This window comes from Apis cerana, linkage group LG8, assembly GCF_029169275.1.
Source record: "Apis cerana isolate GH-2021 linkage group LG8, AcerK_1.0, whole genome shotgun sequence".
NCBI lineage: Eukaryota > Metazoa > Arthropoda > Insecta > Hymenoptera > Apidae > Apis > Apis cerana.
The window spans coordinates 8,487,801-8,503,011 of record NC_083859.1 but is presented as its reverse complement, the minus strand read 5'-3'; the positions used below and the strand labels follow the sequence as shown (position 1 = coordinate 8,503,011).

The window sequence follows — 15,211 nt, the reverse complement described above, 5'->3', positions numbered from 1 at the left end:
GAAATTATTAAACCATTATTTAATAACTTAAATGAAAGGAATCGAAATTTTAATTACATTACATCCTTAAAAAATCATTCTCTTCATATAAAAATTATATTACAAAAAATTCTTCGATATGATTGAATCACAGGGGACGGTTTAATGAATTTTTTTATTGTATCGTATTCCATTGTATTTCCAAAATAATAACAAATTTCAGAAATGGATTAAATTCTGGAAAAAAGCTCCGCGCATTACCCTATTGTTTTCAGAGGTTCGAGTTACGGTTCAGTCTCAGGCCACTTGTGACGAGTTGCTAGTATGTAATTAGATTCTTTTGTTCCGTCCTTAAACCGTTTTTTTTTCCTACCGTTACTCGCTTCGTGGCCTCTGTGCCCAACGTTTAATTGTATACATATCGTTCATCTAAATAAAAAAAGCAATTCAATTGAAAATAGTATAAAGTACCAAGTGTTTTACGAAATATATGATTTAAATGTATCGAATCGACTAATATGTCTTATAATTTATATAATAAAATATTTAAAAAATGAATTACAATCATAAAATGGTTGAAAAGCACTGCTGTGTAACAATTATTTTTATTTTTACAATGATCTTCAAAGTAAATATCTCGAAATTTTAATATATTCCATCAATGCAATGAAAATTAACCAAGGATCATTCTTCTGAAATATTATTCTGTATTTATTGTTTGATATAGTATTTTTATCTATTACATAGAGTACGATAACTAGGGCAAATTGATCCGTTATCATTTGCAATTGGCTGTTAAACAAATAACAAATTGTTAACTCCATCGTTGTGGAATGAAATTTACTTTTTGATATCTGCTGATCGAACAGTAAAAGTATCCTGTTTCCGAGGGGATTTCACGCTTCATTTGATGAGCGTCCTAGGGGAAATTCGTTGCGGTATTATGTTAAGCGTTTCTGATATGTTTTCACATGTTTGTTTATGAAGTGGAAAATCTTTGATCACAACTAAGAAACTTTCTAATGGGAACAAATTGATTTGGACAAATCAATAATTTTTAATTTGGAAATATTATGAATAAAATTTTAAAAGAATAATTTGTAAAAAAATATTACTAAAAAAAATTACTAAATTAATAAGAAGTAATAAACTACACTAATCGTAACGGAAATCTTCAAATAAAGAAAAATCTTATGTACAATTTTTTATTATATATCTTAGTATTATTGTTATCTCTTACTTATCTTATTTTTTAAAAAATTTTTTCTGTAATTTTTTTGATTACTCGCTATTAAAATAATTAAACGAGCTATTATATCCTGCACTTTGTAATTAAATTTATATGCTTCGATATTTTATGTGAAATTTTAATAAAATAAAAGTAATGGAATTTCTATGCGTGGGTTTGACACAATTTTTTAATAATATTTTAATAAATGGAAAGAGATTTATTTTATTTATCGAACTGCAGAAATTCTTTCAATTTAAACTAATTCCATTATTTTCGCTTTAATTAAATTTCCACGTTTTGTCCGTTTAAAATTTTATCAAGTATAAAAATTTTAATTTTTAAAATGAGAAAAAATATAAATGCATCTTTTTAATAGAAGAAAAGATACATTTTGATTTCAAAATGAATTTACTTTCTTTATTAAACTTTATTTTCCAGTTAATTCTCGCTTCTCAAGATACTCCATTTTTTCTTAGCTTATTGAAGAAAGAAATTGTAAATTATTCAAATATTGTAAAAAAAATGTAATTTAAAAAAAACATTGCGTTAAAGTATCAGAAAAGAAATTAACCGCACTCGATAACTCAATAGCTTTCTAAATTCTATATTTACGTTCAAAATGTATTTATTAAAATTTTAAAACAGTTGAATTAAATTACTTCAACAATTTATTATTTAAAGCATCGAATAATCGCAGATTACTAGAGCGCCAAATGGCTAAGATTACACGAAGAGTTGATAAGATCAACTATATTAAACTACGAATAAACATATATATAATAATATTTTCTATAATTTTAAATATTAATATATTAATATATTCATTTAAATATTTACAATTTTGAATACATCAAAATTATTATCAGAATATCTAAAAATATAAAGTTTCTAATTCATTCATTCTTGTTTTCTCACAATGTTTTAAAACGATTATCTTCCATAGAGGGCGCACTGGTTTCTGATGGACGGAGAACCGCATCGAAGACAGTTCCTGCCTCTTGAATAAATATTGTTCGAGCCTTTCAAACAAACTTATTACTTACAGAGTAACTTTGTTCGAAATTTTAATTAATTACCTTTTACTTCAATAATTCTTTATTCAAACCGTATCAATAATCGCTAATAATAATTCAACTGTAATAAAAATAAACGTTGTTCCTCGTTTATTTCAATTAAATAAACTTATTATATACTCAACGGTAACTTTATTCGAAACTTTAACTAGTCATTTTTTAGTGGCCACGTCCGTTCACGCAGAGATTTCTACGTAGAAAAGTCCATCACGAAATTTTACGATTCCGGTGAACCGATAGCGGGTTGACCGGTTATCTAATCTTTGCACGGCGAAAAGTACACAGGCGAGGTGCACATGCATGCAACGTGCTCGTTAATCGTTGCACCGTTTCCAAGGACGAGAACGGAAAATAGAGAGAGGGTTAAAAAAACAGATCGACCGAACTGAACTGAATTGTTTCGCGTGAGCTGAGCAATGTGCCCGCAAAAAATGGCTCACCCTTGCATTACGATCGATCTTTAAAAAAAAAAAAGAAAGAAAAAAGCGCGCATTGGATTCGTTGCCGCGCATACCGCTAACCATTTCACATTTCAGAAATCCTTTTCTCCTAAACAGTGTCTGTGCACGCTGTGAATCCGTGGTGGTGGTGTAGAAATTTCCTCTCGCTCGGCAACTTATTTTCCACCGCTCTCTCAAACTCGAATTACGTTCTATATTTACGTTTCGAGTACTTGTGCTACTATAGTGTTTTTTTTTTCTTTTTTTTTTTTTTTTGACGTCGTTTTGAACATTGAATGTACCCTTTGAGGGCGAATGTCATCAAAGTTGAATAAAATTAAATTAATAATATTAGTACATTCGCAAAAACAATCTTTTATTATTTGAACGTTTTATTTATAATCGTGTAGAAAATATCCTCGTTCTGTTGAGAATCAGAAAATCGAGAAAGAGAGAGAGAGAGAGAGAGTTCACAAAGGATTAACATAGATCGTGTATACAGAGATGTATACAGAGAAGCTTTAATAAAACGTAGATCGTAAACTCCGCTATTTTCGAGATATAATCAATTTTTGTTTCAGCCTCATGAATAACTTACAATTCTACGTTTCTCAATATCCTCGTTCAATTTCCATATTGCACATTTCGTGTGCCAATTCTTCGCCGAAATTGAATCCAAAATATACCTGTCAAATAATTCGAGGGAGATGTGGAATTTTCGAAAGAATTTTTAAATATGCCAATAAGTAATGAGCCAATCAAGATGCAATTGAATTTTTTCCCTATCTATCTCTCCCTTTCGTTATATTCTACGTGAAAAGCTTGAACACCACTACATTAGAGAACAAATGTTAGCTTCAATAGTTTCGTTCAACTTGGATTCATTTATCTCGCCGATTAATATGTTTCGTTTTACTTGTCAGAAAGGTGAGGGAGCGAATCGCAAAGCTGGCTGGGTTAGCAAGCTGCGTCTCGACAATGGTCGACGACGAGGAACAAGAGGAGCTCCGTTGCACAGGAAGCGACGTCGAGATCGAGGAGTACACCGACACGGAGGACTCGCCATATGTCGCTTATCAGGCCACCGATAAGCTGTTTGATACGGACAGGGCAACTTGGCAAAAATTCAGCTTCATCGCCACCCTTCTGACCGTCGTCGTGTCCATTACCTTTTTGATTATCACCTATCCTCTTTATCTCGAAAGTGTCAGCTACGTGTCCAACGCTTACACAGGTATATATCTGAGAATCCGTCAGGCCATTGTTGAATCTATCTTCCCTGGCGCATGCCATTTTATCGTTTTAGCTCTTTCTCCTTTTTATCCTCCTTTATCGTGATATTCGCTGCATTCTAATTTTTCAAATGATACATTTAACGTATATATTTACCAAGATATTAGAAACTTTGTTTGTAATATTGATTATTTGATACAGTTATCGATTAGAGTTACGATTCTCTATGAATTATATATACATCGAGTATTAACGTCGAATTTTTATCGAAATTCATTTTAAATTGGATTTTAAATTTTAATATTATTATATTCAGGCTCTGTTATTAAAAAAGTTTTTAACTCGTTTCAGGACTTCTCTTCACTGCCTTCTTCTCTGCCTTCATCCTGGGCATCGTGTCCTTCATCTGGGGAAGAATATATCCACCACCGGCTCTGATCCCAAACAGCTTGCGGATCAAAATCCCCCGTTGCGCCCTTCTAAAAATTAGCCTGATTTACGCGTTCTCTGGTATAGTGATCACCCTTTCCATGGACCGGGACAGAGTTCTCTGTCACCTACAGGATCCCATAAAGGGCATCACACTGGTCTTCTCCCTTGTCTATTACTTCTTCTTCTGTCGCAAAAGTAAACTTTCCCCTTTTACTATTTTTTTTTTTTTTTTATATAAGGAAAAATAGAAAACAGGTATTATTGATTGCAGTGATGAGCTTGCAGAGGATCTTTTCAAGCACCACGATAATAGTGGGTCTTTTCATAAGCGTGGATTATGGCCTTTGCGATGAATTTCGATGCAGGGGGCGAGAGGTTTCAGCACACGTCACAACTGTAAAGGGGACTTGGGGTGTGAAAGCCATTTGGACATTCGTTTACGTGGGCGCCCTCGCTGCTTTCGCTATGTTCTTCACCCTGCTCGAAGGACACTATACCACCGAGGTGAGATAACTTTAACGAACAAAAATATCCTTATGTTTAAGTTTCTCAAATCGTTTATGCGTATATTGCAGCAACAGAACATGTGTCAAATAATGGCCAGCCAGCAGAACTCTTTCCTGTACACGGTTTCAAGGTTAGTGTCTTCTCGAGACATTCGTAGACGAGGATCCGAGGAGGAGGGGGGTAGACTGCTTCATGTGACCGATCCTGATCCTACTGTAAAACCAAAACACATTCCAAAGCCTCCGATACTTGAGACGCTCTTCTACATTCATCTGATCGCCTTGTTCGCCATTCTGTCAATGTGTTGGATTGACACGTTACCAGGAATAGGCAGGGTATGTTCATATTGATACATAATAGAAGCATAAACGAGATTTATGGCATGCGTAGTCGAAGAAATTCTCCACGTGGAATCTTCTCCCATTATTTCTGAACATTGAACTCGTTAAATCTAACAAAGATTCTGTTGTCAAAGGATGATGTTGATAACGCTGCTTTCGAGGAAATGATACTTGAACTTGTATATAATTTAAGATATCTCAGGAAGGCAACGTGATCCCAAACCGAAGAGTCACTCATTCCAGACATCATCCTCTTCATTGAGAAGATTTGTGACAAACATACGATTAATTATCATCAGACACGACAAATAATAGATTTTCTTGTAATTAATGTGTTCTGACACGATCATCCAACGTGACAAAATTATATATCATTCTCTTTTTTCGATTCAGGGATTGTCTCCAGTAGAGCTATACCGTACCGTAGAGAATGGGTTCACGTGCCATTTCAACAACAGCGAAGCTTGTTCGAATATTTCTACCCATGGCTGGATCTTCTTGATCGCGTACATAGTATTCTCGATTTCCGCGCTCAACTTTCTTTCAATGTGCGAGAGCGCTGTCTTCACTGTTGCTGCCGCCACTGTGTCCCTTCCTCTGTCTGGTATCTGGTGGAGCATTTATAAAATGGATGTTCATGGTGGTAAGTGACATTTAACTATATATGTCAATTATTATTGTTATTTTTTATCATCAATGTGTAATTGATTTTTATTCTCTAATAAAAATAATAAAATTTGGTGCTTCCTTCGCAAGGGATTTGAATTCTCAAATGAAAAATTTCAACAGGTTTCATCACATGGTCTCCTGGAGTGACGGGAGAATTGATCTGTGCATTGCTAGGTCTTCCTGTAGTACTTCTAGGCTTGGGTCTCCTCGTTAGGTCACACTTCCGGGATACTCAGTCCTATTATCTAACCATGCAACCACCTAATGTACAATGTGAATCTTGTCAAAGATGAACATCTCTTAGAAGATCATTTTAAAAGTCTTCTTTTGAAAGATCTTCGAAATCTATCTCCATCCAGAGTCTTAACTCTGGAACATAAAAAGTACATAGTAATCATTCTACAAATTTTTGTTTAAATTTTTGCATAGTAAAAAAAAAATTTGACATTAATATTTTATAAAAATTAAATATAGTAACAAGAAGAAAGTGAATACTCTGTGTAAGAGAGAATTGTGCAGTAACGATATTAGGATTGATTGGGGATAGTAATCCAAATAATTTCCAATTTTGGTACAGATTTGCCTTGTATGTTTTAATAATTCAATATTTAATATAGATATATGGATAACATAGACACGGATCATGTTGGTTTTTACTATCCTTAGTCGACAGAGTATTCTTTCTCGATACTGGAAGAAAGCTTTCTTGTGCACAGTTGTGATAAAAGTTATGGTGGCGTTGAGTCGAGAGAAACGATAATATTGATTATCTGGTGCACATAAAATACACAAAAAAAGAGTGAGAAAGAATGAGAGAAAGGAGGAGGAAGGAGAGAAGCGATCAATGTTTCCTATGTAATTTGTCACCGCGAACATCCGTCTAGTCACACAACGTTATTGCCAATTTATATTTTATTTTGATAACAAAAATATTTTCGGAAATAGAGAATGTTTGAATTACGTATATTGAGAATAAATGTATGTATAAATGTAAATGAGTGTGATGAAGACGAAAAAGAACAAAGATATAGAAAATATTTTATATAGTCAAGTATCATAATGTACACTGGATTGAAAGTTGCATAATAATGAAACAAACGCGCTTAGAGGCAAGGTGTCTTCGTTATTGGTTGCTATGTTAAATAAATGTTTAGCAAGTAAAATTGAAAATCTAATGTCTCTTGCAGAGAAATATAAAAAAAAAAAAAAAAAAAAAAAGAACAGTTCAATCTCCGTATCTGCAAATTTCTAATTAAAAATATACAAATTTTAATTTTAGAATATTTTTTAAAAAAATCATTAGATACATTTTGTTTATAAAATTTATAAGAAAAAAAATCATTGAATCATCATATTTGTACATTTTTAGAAAATATTTGCGAGATTCGATTTTATAAAATTAGTGAAATTTGAAATACGGAGACTTTACTATCTGGCAATAAAGCAATTTCTGGTTTCCCGCGATTCTGTGATCTGTCATTTCCGCTTTGTGTACACGCAAATAATATTGAGATAAGTACGTTAGTTTCTTTAAGACGTACTTGAAGAAAAAAAAGAAGCAAATTTTTCAGTATTACAAAATTAAGTACAAGAAAATGCGTGTACGTGTGGAAATATATGTAAAACAAATATAATGCACGAACAAACTTGAAACTTGTTCGAAACAAGTTTTTATTCGATAGAATGTCTGATTGTCTTTCCAGTATAAATGTGTGATCCTTTTTTATGTGACATTTGTGACAATTTCAATTATTTATTATTATTGGTGTTTATTACTGTATTTAATAGCAAATATTTTCTCATTGCGCTCAATATTCTACTGAATATTTCAATGATGTATAATGATATATGAAAATTGAGTGTTTCTAAAACATTAGATTCATGTGAATCTCTCTAAACGAATAAAATTCGTTTTCGAAATTAAATAGCGTTTAAGATATAGAGTTAAATTTACATTTAATTTTTATGAAATTACATAATATGAAAAGATATTTTACAATGTGCACAAATATATTTTGTAATTTAATCAAATATTTTAGAAACACTTTTAATCATTATGTGCATGTACTTAATTAACAAAGTCTTATGATGGCTTTGTCAAATTATCTATTTTTAAAAACCTCGTTTTCCTTGGTAGTTTACGAGCATTTCATTTTATATTCATTCAGGTGAATCGTTTCTCTGTTACAGTCATTCCCACTCCTCCTTCTCCCCGGACTATCACATAAAATCCCAAACGCAGATCAAAAATTTTCCGCGCAAAATCAAAAAAAAAGAAAAAAGAAAAAACCTTCGAAAGTGGCTGAGAAAAGAAGTCGAGTTCTACTCTCTAGTGACTATAAAATGATATCGTGTAAGCGATAGTTAATAAATATTAGATTCGTACTGAGAATAGCGAAACACAGAAACATAGACGTTGTGAATTAAGTGTAGTTTATTGTTGGCCAATGTTAAGATGGTAGAAACGTAAGAGGTAAAGGAATATTCGTTGTTGGAAATATGTCAATCATATTCTATTGCAGAAGCTATATACGTCCACAACTTTTTTACACTGATAATAAACATTCCAAGTGTAATTGTATCAGGATTATAGAAAGGATGGACTTTGAATATTCTTTCCTGTTATTTATATTGGAACATTTTATTTTAATCTCAGACTCTTTCCTTTGATTAAATATTTTTGATTTGGTATACTTGAGAAATAATTTAAAAATGGAGAATTCCATTCTAAGTTGTATATTAATGTAATGTGCCACATCATGAACACATTATGTTAAATTTTTATTAAACTTTTTAAATTTTTAATTTTTAATTAGTATATTTATTTATTATTTATTATAAGAAAATTTAGAATGCTATCACGGTCCATTTTTCCTTCAATCCTACTCTTGTTGCTACAATAATAATCGTCGAAAATGAAAGAAACAATAACAAATGTACTACTATATTATTACACGATAGTCGCAGTATTTGATCGTATATATACGTATACATATATATATATATATATTAAGAGTAAGTCATGTTATACAATTACGATAACGACAAAGAGAAAAATTGTTTCAATTTGTAGGAAAACTGAATTATAGGCAAAGTTATGACAAAGAAAATGATTCTAAACTTAAAAAAAAAAGACGCAAAGAAAATAAGTTCAATCCTGATTCATAGGGAAATAAAAATTGAAAAAAAAAAAAAACATTATGAACCAGAAATGTTACGCTTAGAAAAGATTAAAAAGAAATCTACAAAAAAAAGGAAAAAGAAAAAAAAAGAAAGAAAATGAAGAGAGGGAGGGAAAAAAATATTAAATCATTGATTTCGAATAATTTATTTTCGACGAATCATTTTCATTGTGCTCAGCGTCCAATATGAATCGTTGTTTTAATTATAAAATCATTATAGCTGGTCAACCCTTTCGGGCCTTCCCTGTATATTTATCCGATAAGACGTTATTCAATTGCGCTTGTTGTTATTGCCAAATGTTGAAAAGAACGAGAAATATATTCTTTCTACAATTGTCTTCAAAGTCACTGGCTTTTTGGGATAGTGATTTATTTTTTTACTAAATGCTTACGACCTTGAAGGGTTGACATTTTCTAATCAAAAAAAAAAAAAAAGAAAAGAAAAAAAAAGAAACAAAACTGACTAGATAATGAAAAAAAGAAAAGAAAAAAAAGAGATGAAATTAAAATTTCCTTTGCACGCGCCAAATCCATCTGTTTAAAGTACGAAAATGGAGGTATCGTTGCATTTATCTGGTTGGTTGTGGTATTAAATATTTTTATAAAAGAATCGTAGTGCGTTCCAATACTGATTACAATGGTAAATTAGTGCGCAACATGCTACACAATGCGAAACGAGAAACACGTATTTCGCATCTCTTTCAGATAGACGCTTTACGAAACTTGGGGGAAAAAAAAAAGGACTATATTACCAGCGATCAGCAGTGCCGACATGTATACACGACATATATATACATATATATTTGTACTGGGTGTCTTCCCCGTAAATATAACGTTAATTATAATATTTCCGATCGTAGCTCGGTATACAGTAGAATTTTCGATTTCAGGTTTGCCAAATTAGTCTCCTACATTTTTCATTGAATTTTTTTTTTTTTTTTTTTAAATTTTATTAAAATTTTCCAACTTTGTTTCATAGAGAAAATTTATTTTAAAATGATTTTATTCATCTGGAATTTATTTATCGTGTAAAATTTTTCATTTTCCTTGGAATTTTTTGGCAGCCAAAAGATCGAAATTTTTAAATAAAAGAAATCCAAAATTTCGACGACGGAATACGAAATTAAAAACTTTTTAAATAATGACGGTAAAAATAAAATTTTGTTAAAGGAATTCATTAATGAATTGCATTTCATTAATTTTGAAACGAAACTTGGAGGAGGATTTAAATCGTTTTGAGTGAAATATTTTGGTAAAATTTAAGTGCATATTATCGTTACTAATATTATTACTATATTATCGCAATATACATTTTTTTCTCGTCACGTTGTAAGACATTCTTAAGAGAGGCAATTTTATAAGAAAAAAATTTAAAAAATTGATAAAAATAAAAAAAGAAAGTAACGTATCCGTTGTCAATATTTGAATTTCGTAAATTACGCTCAATATATTCACTATATATATTTAACAATTATGTACCGGATTGTAAATGTGTTAATACATACATATATACTTATATAAAAAAAAAAATCGCCGAATAACATTTATCTTTTCGTCACTTCGTTGATATAACAAGATCAATTAAGTTACTGAAAGCAAAGGCCAACTAACGAAGTTAATTATGCACCAACCACCACTCGTGAGATAACGTACAATCTCTTCACTGACGAGTTTTTTTAAATTCATCTCGAGAGCCCTTATATTTCTAGCCACCACTCTCTTTTTTTTTTTTTTCTTTTTCTTTTCTCAGAAAGATATCTTTCTAAAAATTACCAATCATTTCATCAAAATATATTTAATATATTTATAAATATATACATTATTTTTATTAACATCATTTTATATAATAATTTTATCAAAAGATCTTAAATTTTTAGGTGGTGACGAAATTCTTGGCACGATGGTACAAAATAAATAATTGGATCCCTTCTTTCTATTTTTGTCCATTCTTAAAGAATGATATACAATGGTGATATTTTTTGATATCGAAAAAAAATTTCTTTTTTTATTTTCATAAGACACGTTTCAGAAATAAATATTATTATTTATTCCTCGTTTTCATTCAATATTACAATATTCTCGTACGACTTTTATAAAACATAAAAATGCACTACTGCAATTTATCCACTCATTTTAATATCTCTTTACAGTTTTAGAATCTGTAATCTGGCCGTTTTATGAACACTTCCTATCCTCTCGGACATTTTTCTACCATTGGACACATAGTCGTCGTAACGGACTTCGTGCAAAACGTCGAATCCCAATTTATCTGCGATTCGTTGGCTGTAATTCGAGGCGAACACACCGAAAATTATCTTTGGAATAACGCTCTGCTCCAGAATAATCCCGTCGATCGAAGTTCTTCTCCTTGTACCATTGAGTAGCCCTCGACCGAACTCGATACACTTCTGCATCATTTGACGGCCGATCCCACGACCTTGATACTTTGGACTGGTGCCAAGATAGAACACCTCCATCGCTCCGTTCGTATTGTACCTCTCAAAAATATCCACATTGTCAATCTGGCCAAACGAGAGCAATCTCGATCACTGGTTTCTTTGAAAATTCGTGTAATACAGTTTTTAATCGAGTTTAGAATCGCACAGAGGTCTCTTCGAGTCTCTAATTAAAGTCTGTGATACAGGCAACGCTGAATAACAATTACTGAATAAATTGGAGGTGACACTTGATCTAAACGAAGCAATTTAGCCAATAACGAATACTCACGTCATCGAGAAACTTGATCAATTTTCTACACGTCTGATGCTTCAGATTCTCCTCTATGAATATATCCAGCTCGTCCTTCTCACCCTTCCTCGGTTTTACCTTTAAAGATACAAGAGTTTCGTGAGAAGGAAACTTTCAGGGAAAGTTAATTAGATGAAAATGGAATGGAATGAAAGCTTACGTGAAGCTTGTTGAACGCCACTGCTGCCACTTCATCTGTCCTCTTGTCAACAGCAATCAACGTCATGCCATCTTTGATAACTTCCCTGAACAGCAAATTCATTTCTTCTGGAGCTCCATCCTCTTCGAACATTCCCAAACCTATAGCCAGGTTTTCCTGTTTCATAGTCTCCGCCTGTATAGCCAAAGCATCCTCTACCTTATCTCTGGTGAGTAATTTGTATTCCAGTTCATCGTCACAGTCGAGAGACATGGTGAAAATAACTGGAAAATTATTGAAATATTTGAAGATCACTCACATAATAAACTATTGTTGTTTCAGCTTTTCCATTGTTATTTTATTCCATTCTAAGAAACGAAAATGTTACCTTTTATTTTAACAGATTGACGAAATAAGGAGCAACTTGTTTGCACAAAGATACAACAATATTTAAGAGAGAGAAAAAACGATCTTCCCGTCTGCGGATATTGCGGCGGAGTGAAGCTAGTTTCGAGCGACCTACGCTCTATTAAAGCTTTTGTTGGTACAGCTCTACTGTCTTGATAAGCAGCCTTCATTTTTCAACATCCAATAATTCATGCATATTGAGAAAATGTTTCTGTTATCTCTGCACGTTGTTAAGTTATGAATAAAACGCAGTTATCTGTCACTTTAAATTTCCTTGAATATTGTCAAGAAAATATTAATAATTGCATTGAATATTTGAATATATTTGACAAAGAAAAAAAAGATTCATTAACTTTATACAGAATTTTCTCGAATAATAACACTTCAATAATGCTATTGTTTTTATTTGTCAACAATATTGTATATATTTGCTGGTTTTTCTCTGACTATAATTATCAATAGACAGCCTTATTTCTTATCGTGCGTTTACATATTAGTTCATTCAATATAACTTGATAACACAAGATTACATTTTATAAATACGGTTAGAAAAATGCGGAATGATTTTCTTTTTATTCGCTTCATTATATAATTTAATATAAAAAAATATATATTTTTTTTACGATATTAAATCTCAACCTTAACAATTAGGTTTTATCTAAGACAATTTTTTAGCAACCAAGATGCAGTTTCGATGTTCATCTCCTATTTTTTCGCTAAAAACTTTGTTATTGAAATGGAATTCGTCATAGCTGAGTGAAAATAAATTTTCGAATCCACACTTCGTCGCTATCTTCTGCGAATAATTGGACGTCATGATTGCTGATATCACGTTGGGTATTTTTTTTTGGTTTTCTATAATATTAACATCATTTATCGTGATTGGTGTTTTCACAGGATTTCCCTTTTTTAACTCATCTGCTATCTTTATAGATGAAGTTACCAGCAGCTCTCCTATTCTACACTTTTGATAAGAAGGCAAAGTGGCCAAAAACATGATTTCAAAGATACAATCGGTGTTGTAGCGCTTGAACAAATCTATCCTGGCGTCTATATTTATCATGAAATCTATCAAGGCTTTCGAGGATTTGCACTTGCAATTATCCCTCAATATTTCAAAGCTACTTTTCTCTGATGAATTTTTGAGAAGCTGGAAAACGAAAGTAGGTCTTTTTTTATTATTTTAAACAATGAAATGCGTATACCGAATGTTTTTCCTTCACCTGTATTTTGTTGAAAGCCACTCCAACAACTTTCCTACTATTTGTATCAACAGCAACAACACTAACCCCATCCTTGGCTGCATCCAGACAGAGTTCCTCAAGTTCTTTGCTCGCACTGGGTTCTGAGAGTAAGTCTACAGCTTTGCATACATTCTCGTAGATAAAAAAACTTTTTCTTATGACATTAAGAGCACCTTCGAAGGTATCATCCGTCAGAGACTCGAAGACGATAGCCCCATTGTTTAGAGAGTCCCATGGTGATGTTCTATTTCACATTTTCAATCAACAAACAAATTCACATTCAACAAAATCAAATTTTTTTAAGAATAACTATAAAAATTAATGATTAATGATAATTATATTAATATGGTTATTCTTGTTAAAATGAAAATTTCATCAAAAGAAACATTCTAAGTGGAATTAAACGATTGAGAATATTTTAAATAAGTAAACATATTTTAAAATATATTATAAAGTTTTCAATTAAAGTATAAATAATAATGATTGGAGAAAAGAGAATTTAATCCTTCTCTACTTTTTTTCACCTCATATTGGAAAAAATCTGCAAACTACGGTGGATCACACTAAACTGACTTCACTTTTTGATTTCTTGATGAAAAATAATACAACTTATATAGCTAGTATAGCTGATTATCGCGACCAATCAGCGACGTATATAACGGTATACAGCTTATATATATAAACTAATGTATAATGTATAATTAAATTATACATCAATAATATCTTTTACATATATTAATTTGTCCAATTTTTCCATTTCTCATTTTATCGGCATATCTTTGAATTATCATTAAAAAACCGGTTGAAAACAAGAAAACAAAGATAAAAAAAAAAAAGAATATTTACACAATTCTATCAACCGAGCTATTGAGAATAAAAGTAGTTCATAAGACAAAAAATTTTTTGGAGTCAAATGAATCATTGTACTCAACAATACGAAGTAATGATTGAGAAACATGATATATGCGAGTCAGTGAACTATGTGACTAGTGTGTGCCAACTAGAGAGAACATGAAAATATACATCAAAGATAAATTTAGTTGCCCCACAGATCGTTCATAGGACCGTTAGCCAGTTAATTTAATTAGTTAATGAAACATCTTATCTGTTAATGTTAATGAACTTAAGATTTTTTCTCGAAGTTGTTTTGCGACAGAAAACCTGTTAATATTAGATACTTGTGTAAATTAGTTTAAATATATATTTATTTTTTTAATTACATATAAATATTTATTTAGCTTTTAAAAGATTTACAGGATTAACCTAGGTATTAATAGATAGCTGATACACTGGAAAATATAATAGTACAAGAATAGAAACATGATTTCAAAATTATAAATAGTAGTTAGTAGGTGTGATAGAAATAAATGGTGGGTAATTTTAATTAGTTTAAAGTTATTATGATTATTTCAAGTTATTAGATATATAAAATTTATTCAATATTTTATTTTAATGGGAAAAGATTCAAATTTGAATAAACATGGATATAAATAGCATATAAATATAATGAATATATAATATTTTAAATATTTAAAAAAAATGAAGAAATTCTAAAAAATATTTGTTTAAATAAAGAAATACAATT

At 31.0% G+C, this 15,211-nt stretch overlaps 3 protein-coding genes across 10 annotated transcripts in view; 1 reads left to right on the top strand and 2 right to left on the bottom strand.

Moving 5' to 3' along the window:
* LOC107996417 (uncharacterized) overlaps positions 1-9,546 on the top strand; it is a 61,782-nt gene extending 52,236 nt beyond the window's left edge. For 7 of the 8 annotated variants that reach the window (XM_017054451.3, XM_017054449.3, XM_028666009.2 and 4 more), the window contains 6 exons: positions 3,647-3,957; positions 4,308-4,583; positions 4,660-4,892; positions 4,964-5,230; positions 5,630-5,879; positions 6,026-9,546. In XM_017054451.3, coding sequence (XP_016909940.1) covers positions 3,702-3,957; positions 4,308-4,583; positions 4,660-4,892; positions 4,964-5,230; positions 5,630-5,879; positions 6,026-6,198 — 1,455 coding nt within the window. In that variant the 5' untranslated portion in view covers positions 3,647-3,701 and the 3' untranslated portion in view covers positions 6,199-9,546. Of the gene's footprint in view, positions 1-140; positions 3,574-3,646; positions 3,958-4,307; positions 4,584-4,659; positions 4,893-4,963; positions 5,231-5,629; positions 5,880-6,025 lie in introns of those variants that run through there. The other variant, XM_062078700.1, reaches the window with a different exon arrangement.
* A 1,320-nt stretch (positions 9,547-10,866) lies between these two features.
* LOC107996494 (uncharacterized) lies at positions 10,867-12,749 on the bottom strand. Its single transcript, XM_017054561.3, has 4 exons — positions 12,363-12,749; positions 11,996-12,258; positions 11,815-11,913; positions 10,867-11,609 (listed from the first exon to the last, which is right to left on the bottom strand). Exons 1-4 carry the CDS (start codon positions 12,550-12,552, stop codon positions 11,232-11,234), a joined length of 930 nt encoding a protein of 309 aa, XP_016910050.1. The 5' UTR covers positions 12,553-12,749; the 3' UTR covers positions 10,867-11,231.
* A 21-nt stretch (positions 12,750-12,770) lies between these two features.
* On the bottom strand, positions 12,771-14,441 carry LOC107996495 (uncharacterized). Its single transcript, XM_017054562.3, has 3 exons — positions 14,151-14,441; positions 13,606-13,870; positions 12,771-13,532 (listed from the first exon to the last, which is right to left on the bottom strand). Exons 1-3 carry the CDS (start codon positions 14,153-14,155, stop codon positions 13,041-13,043), a joined length of 762 nt encoding a protein of 253 aa, XP_016910051.2. The 5' UTR covers positions 14,156-14,441; the 3' UTR covers positions 12,771-13,040.
* Positions 14,442-15,211: the final 770 nt, after the last annotated feature.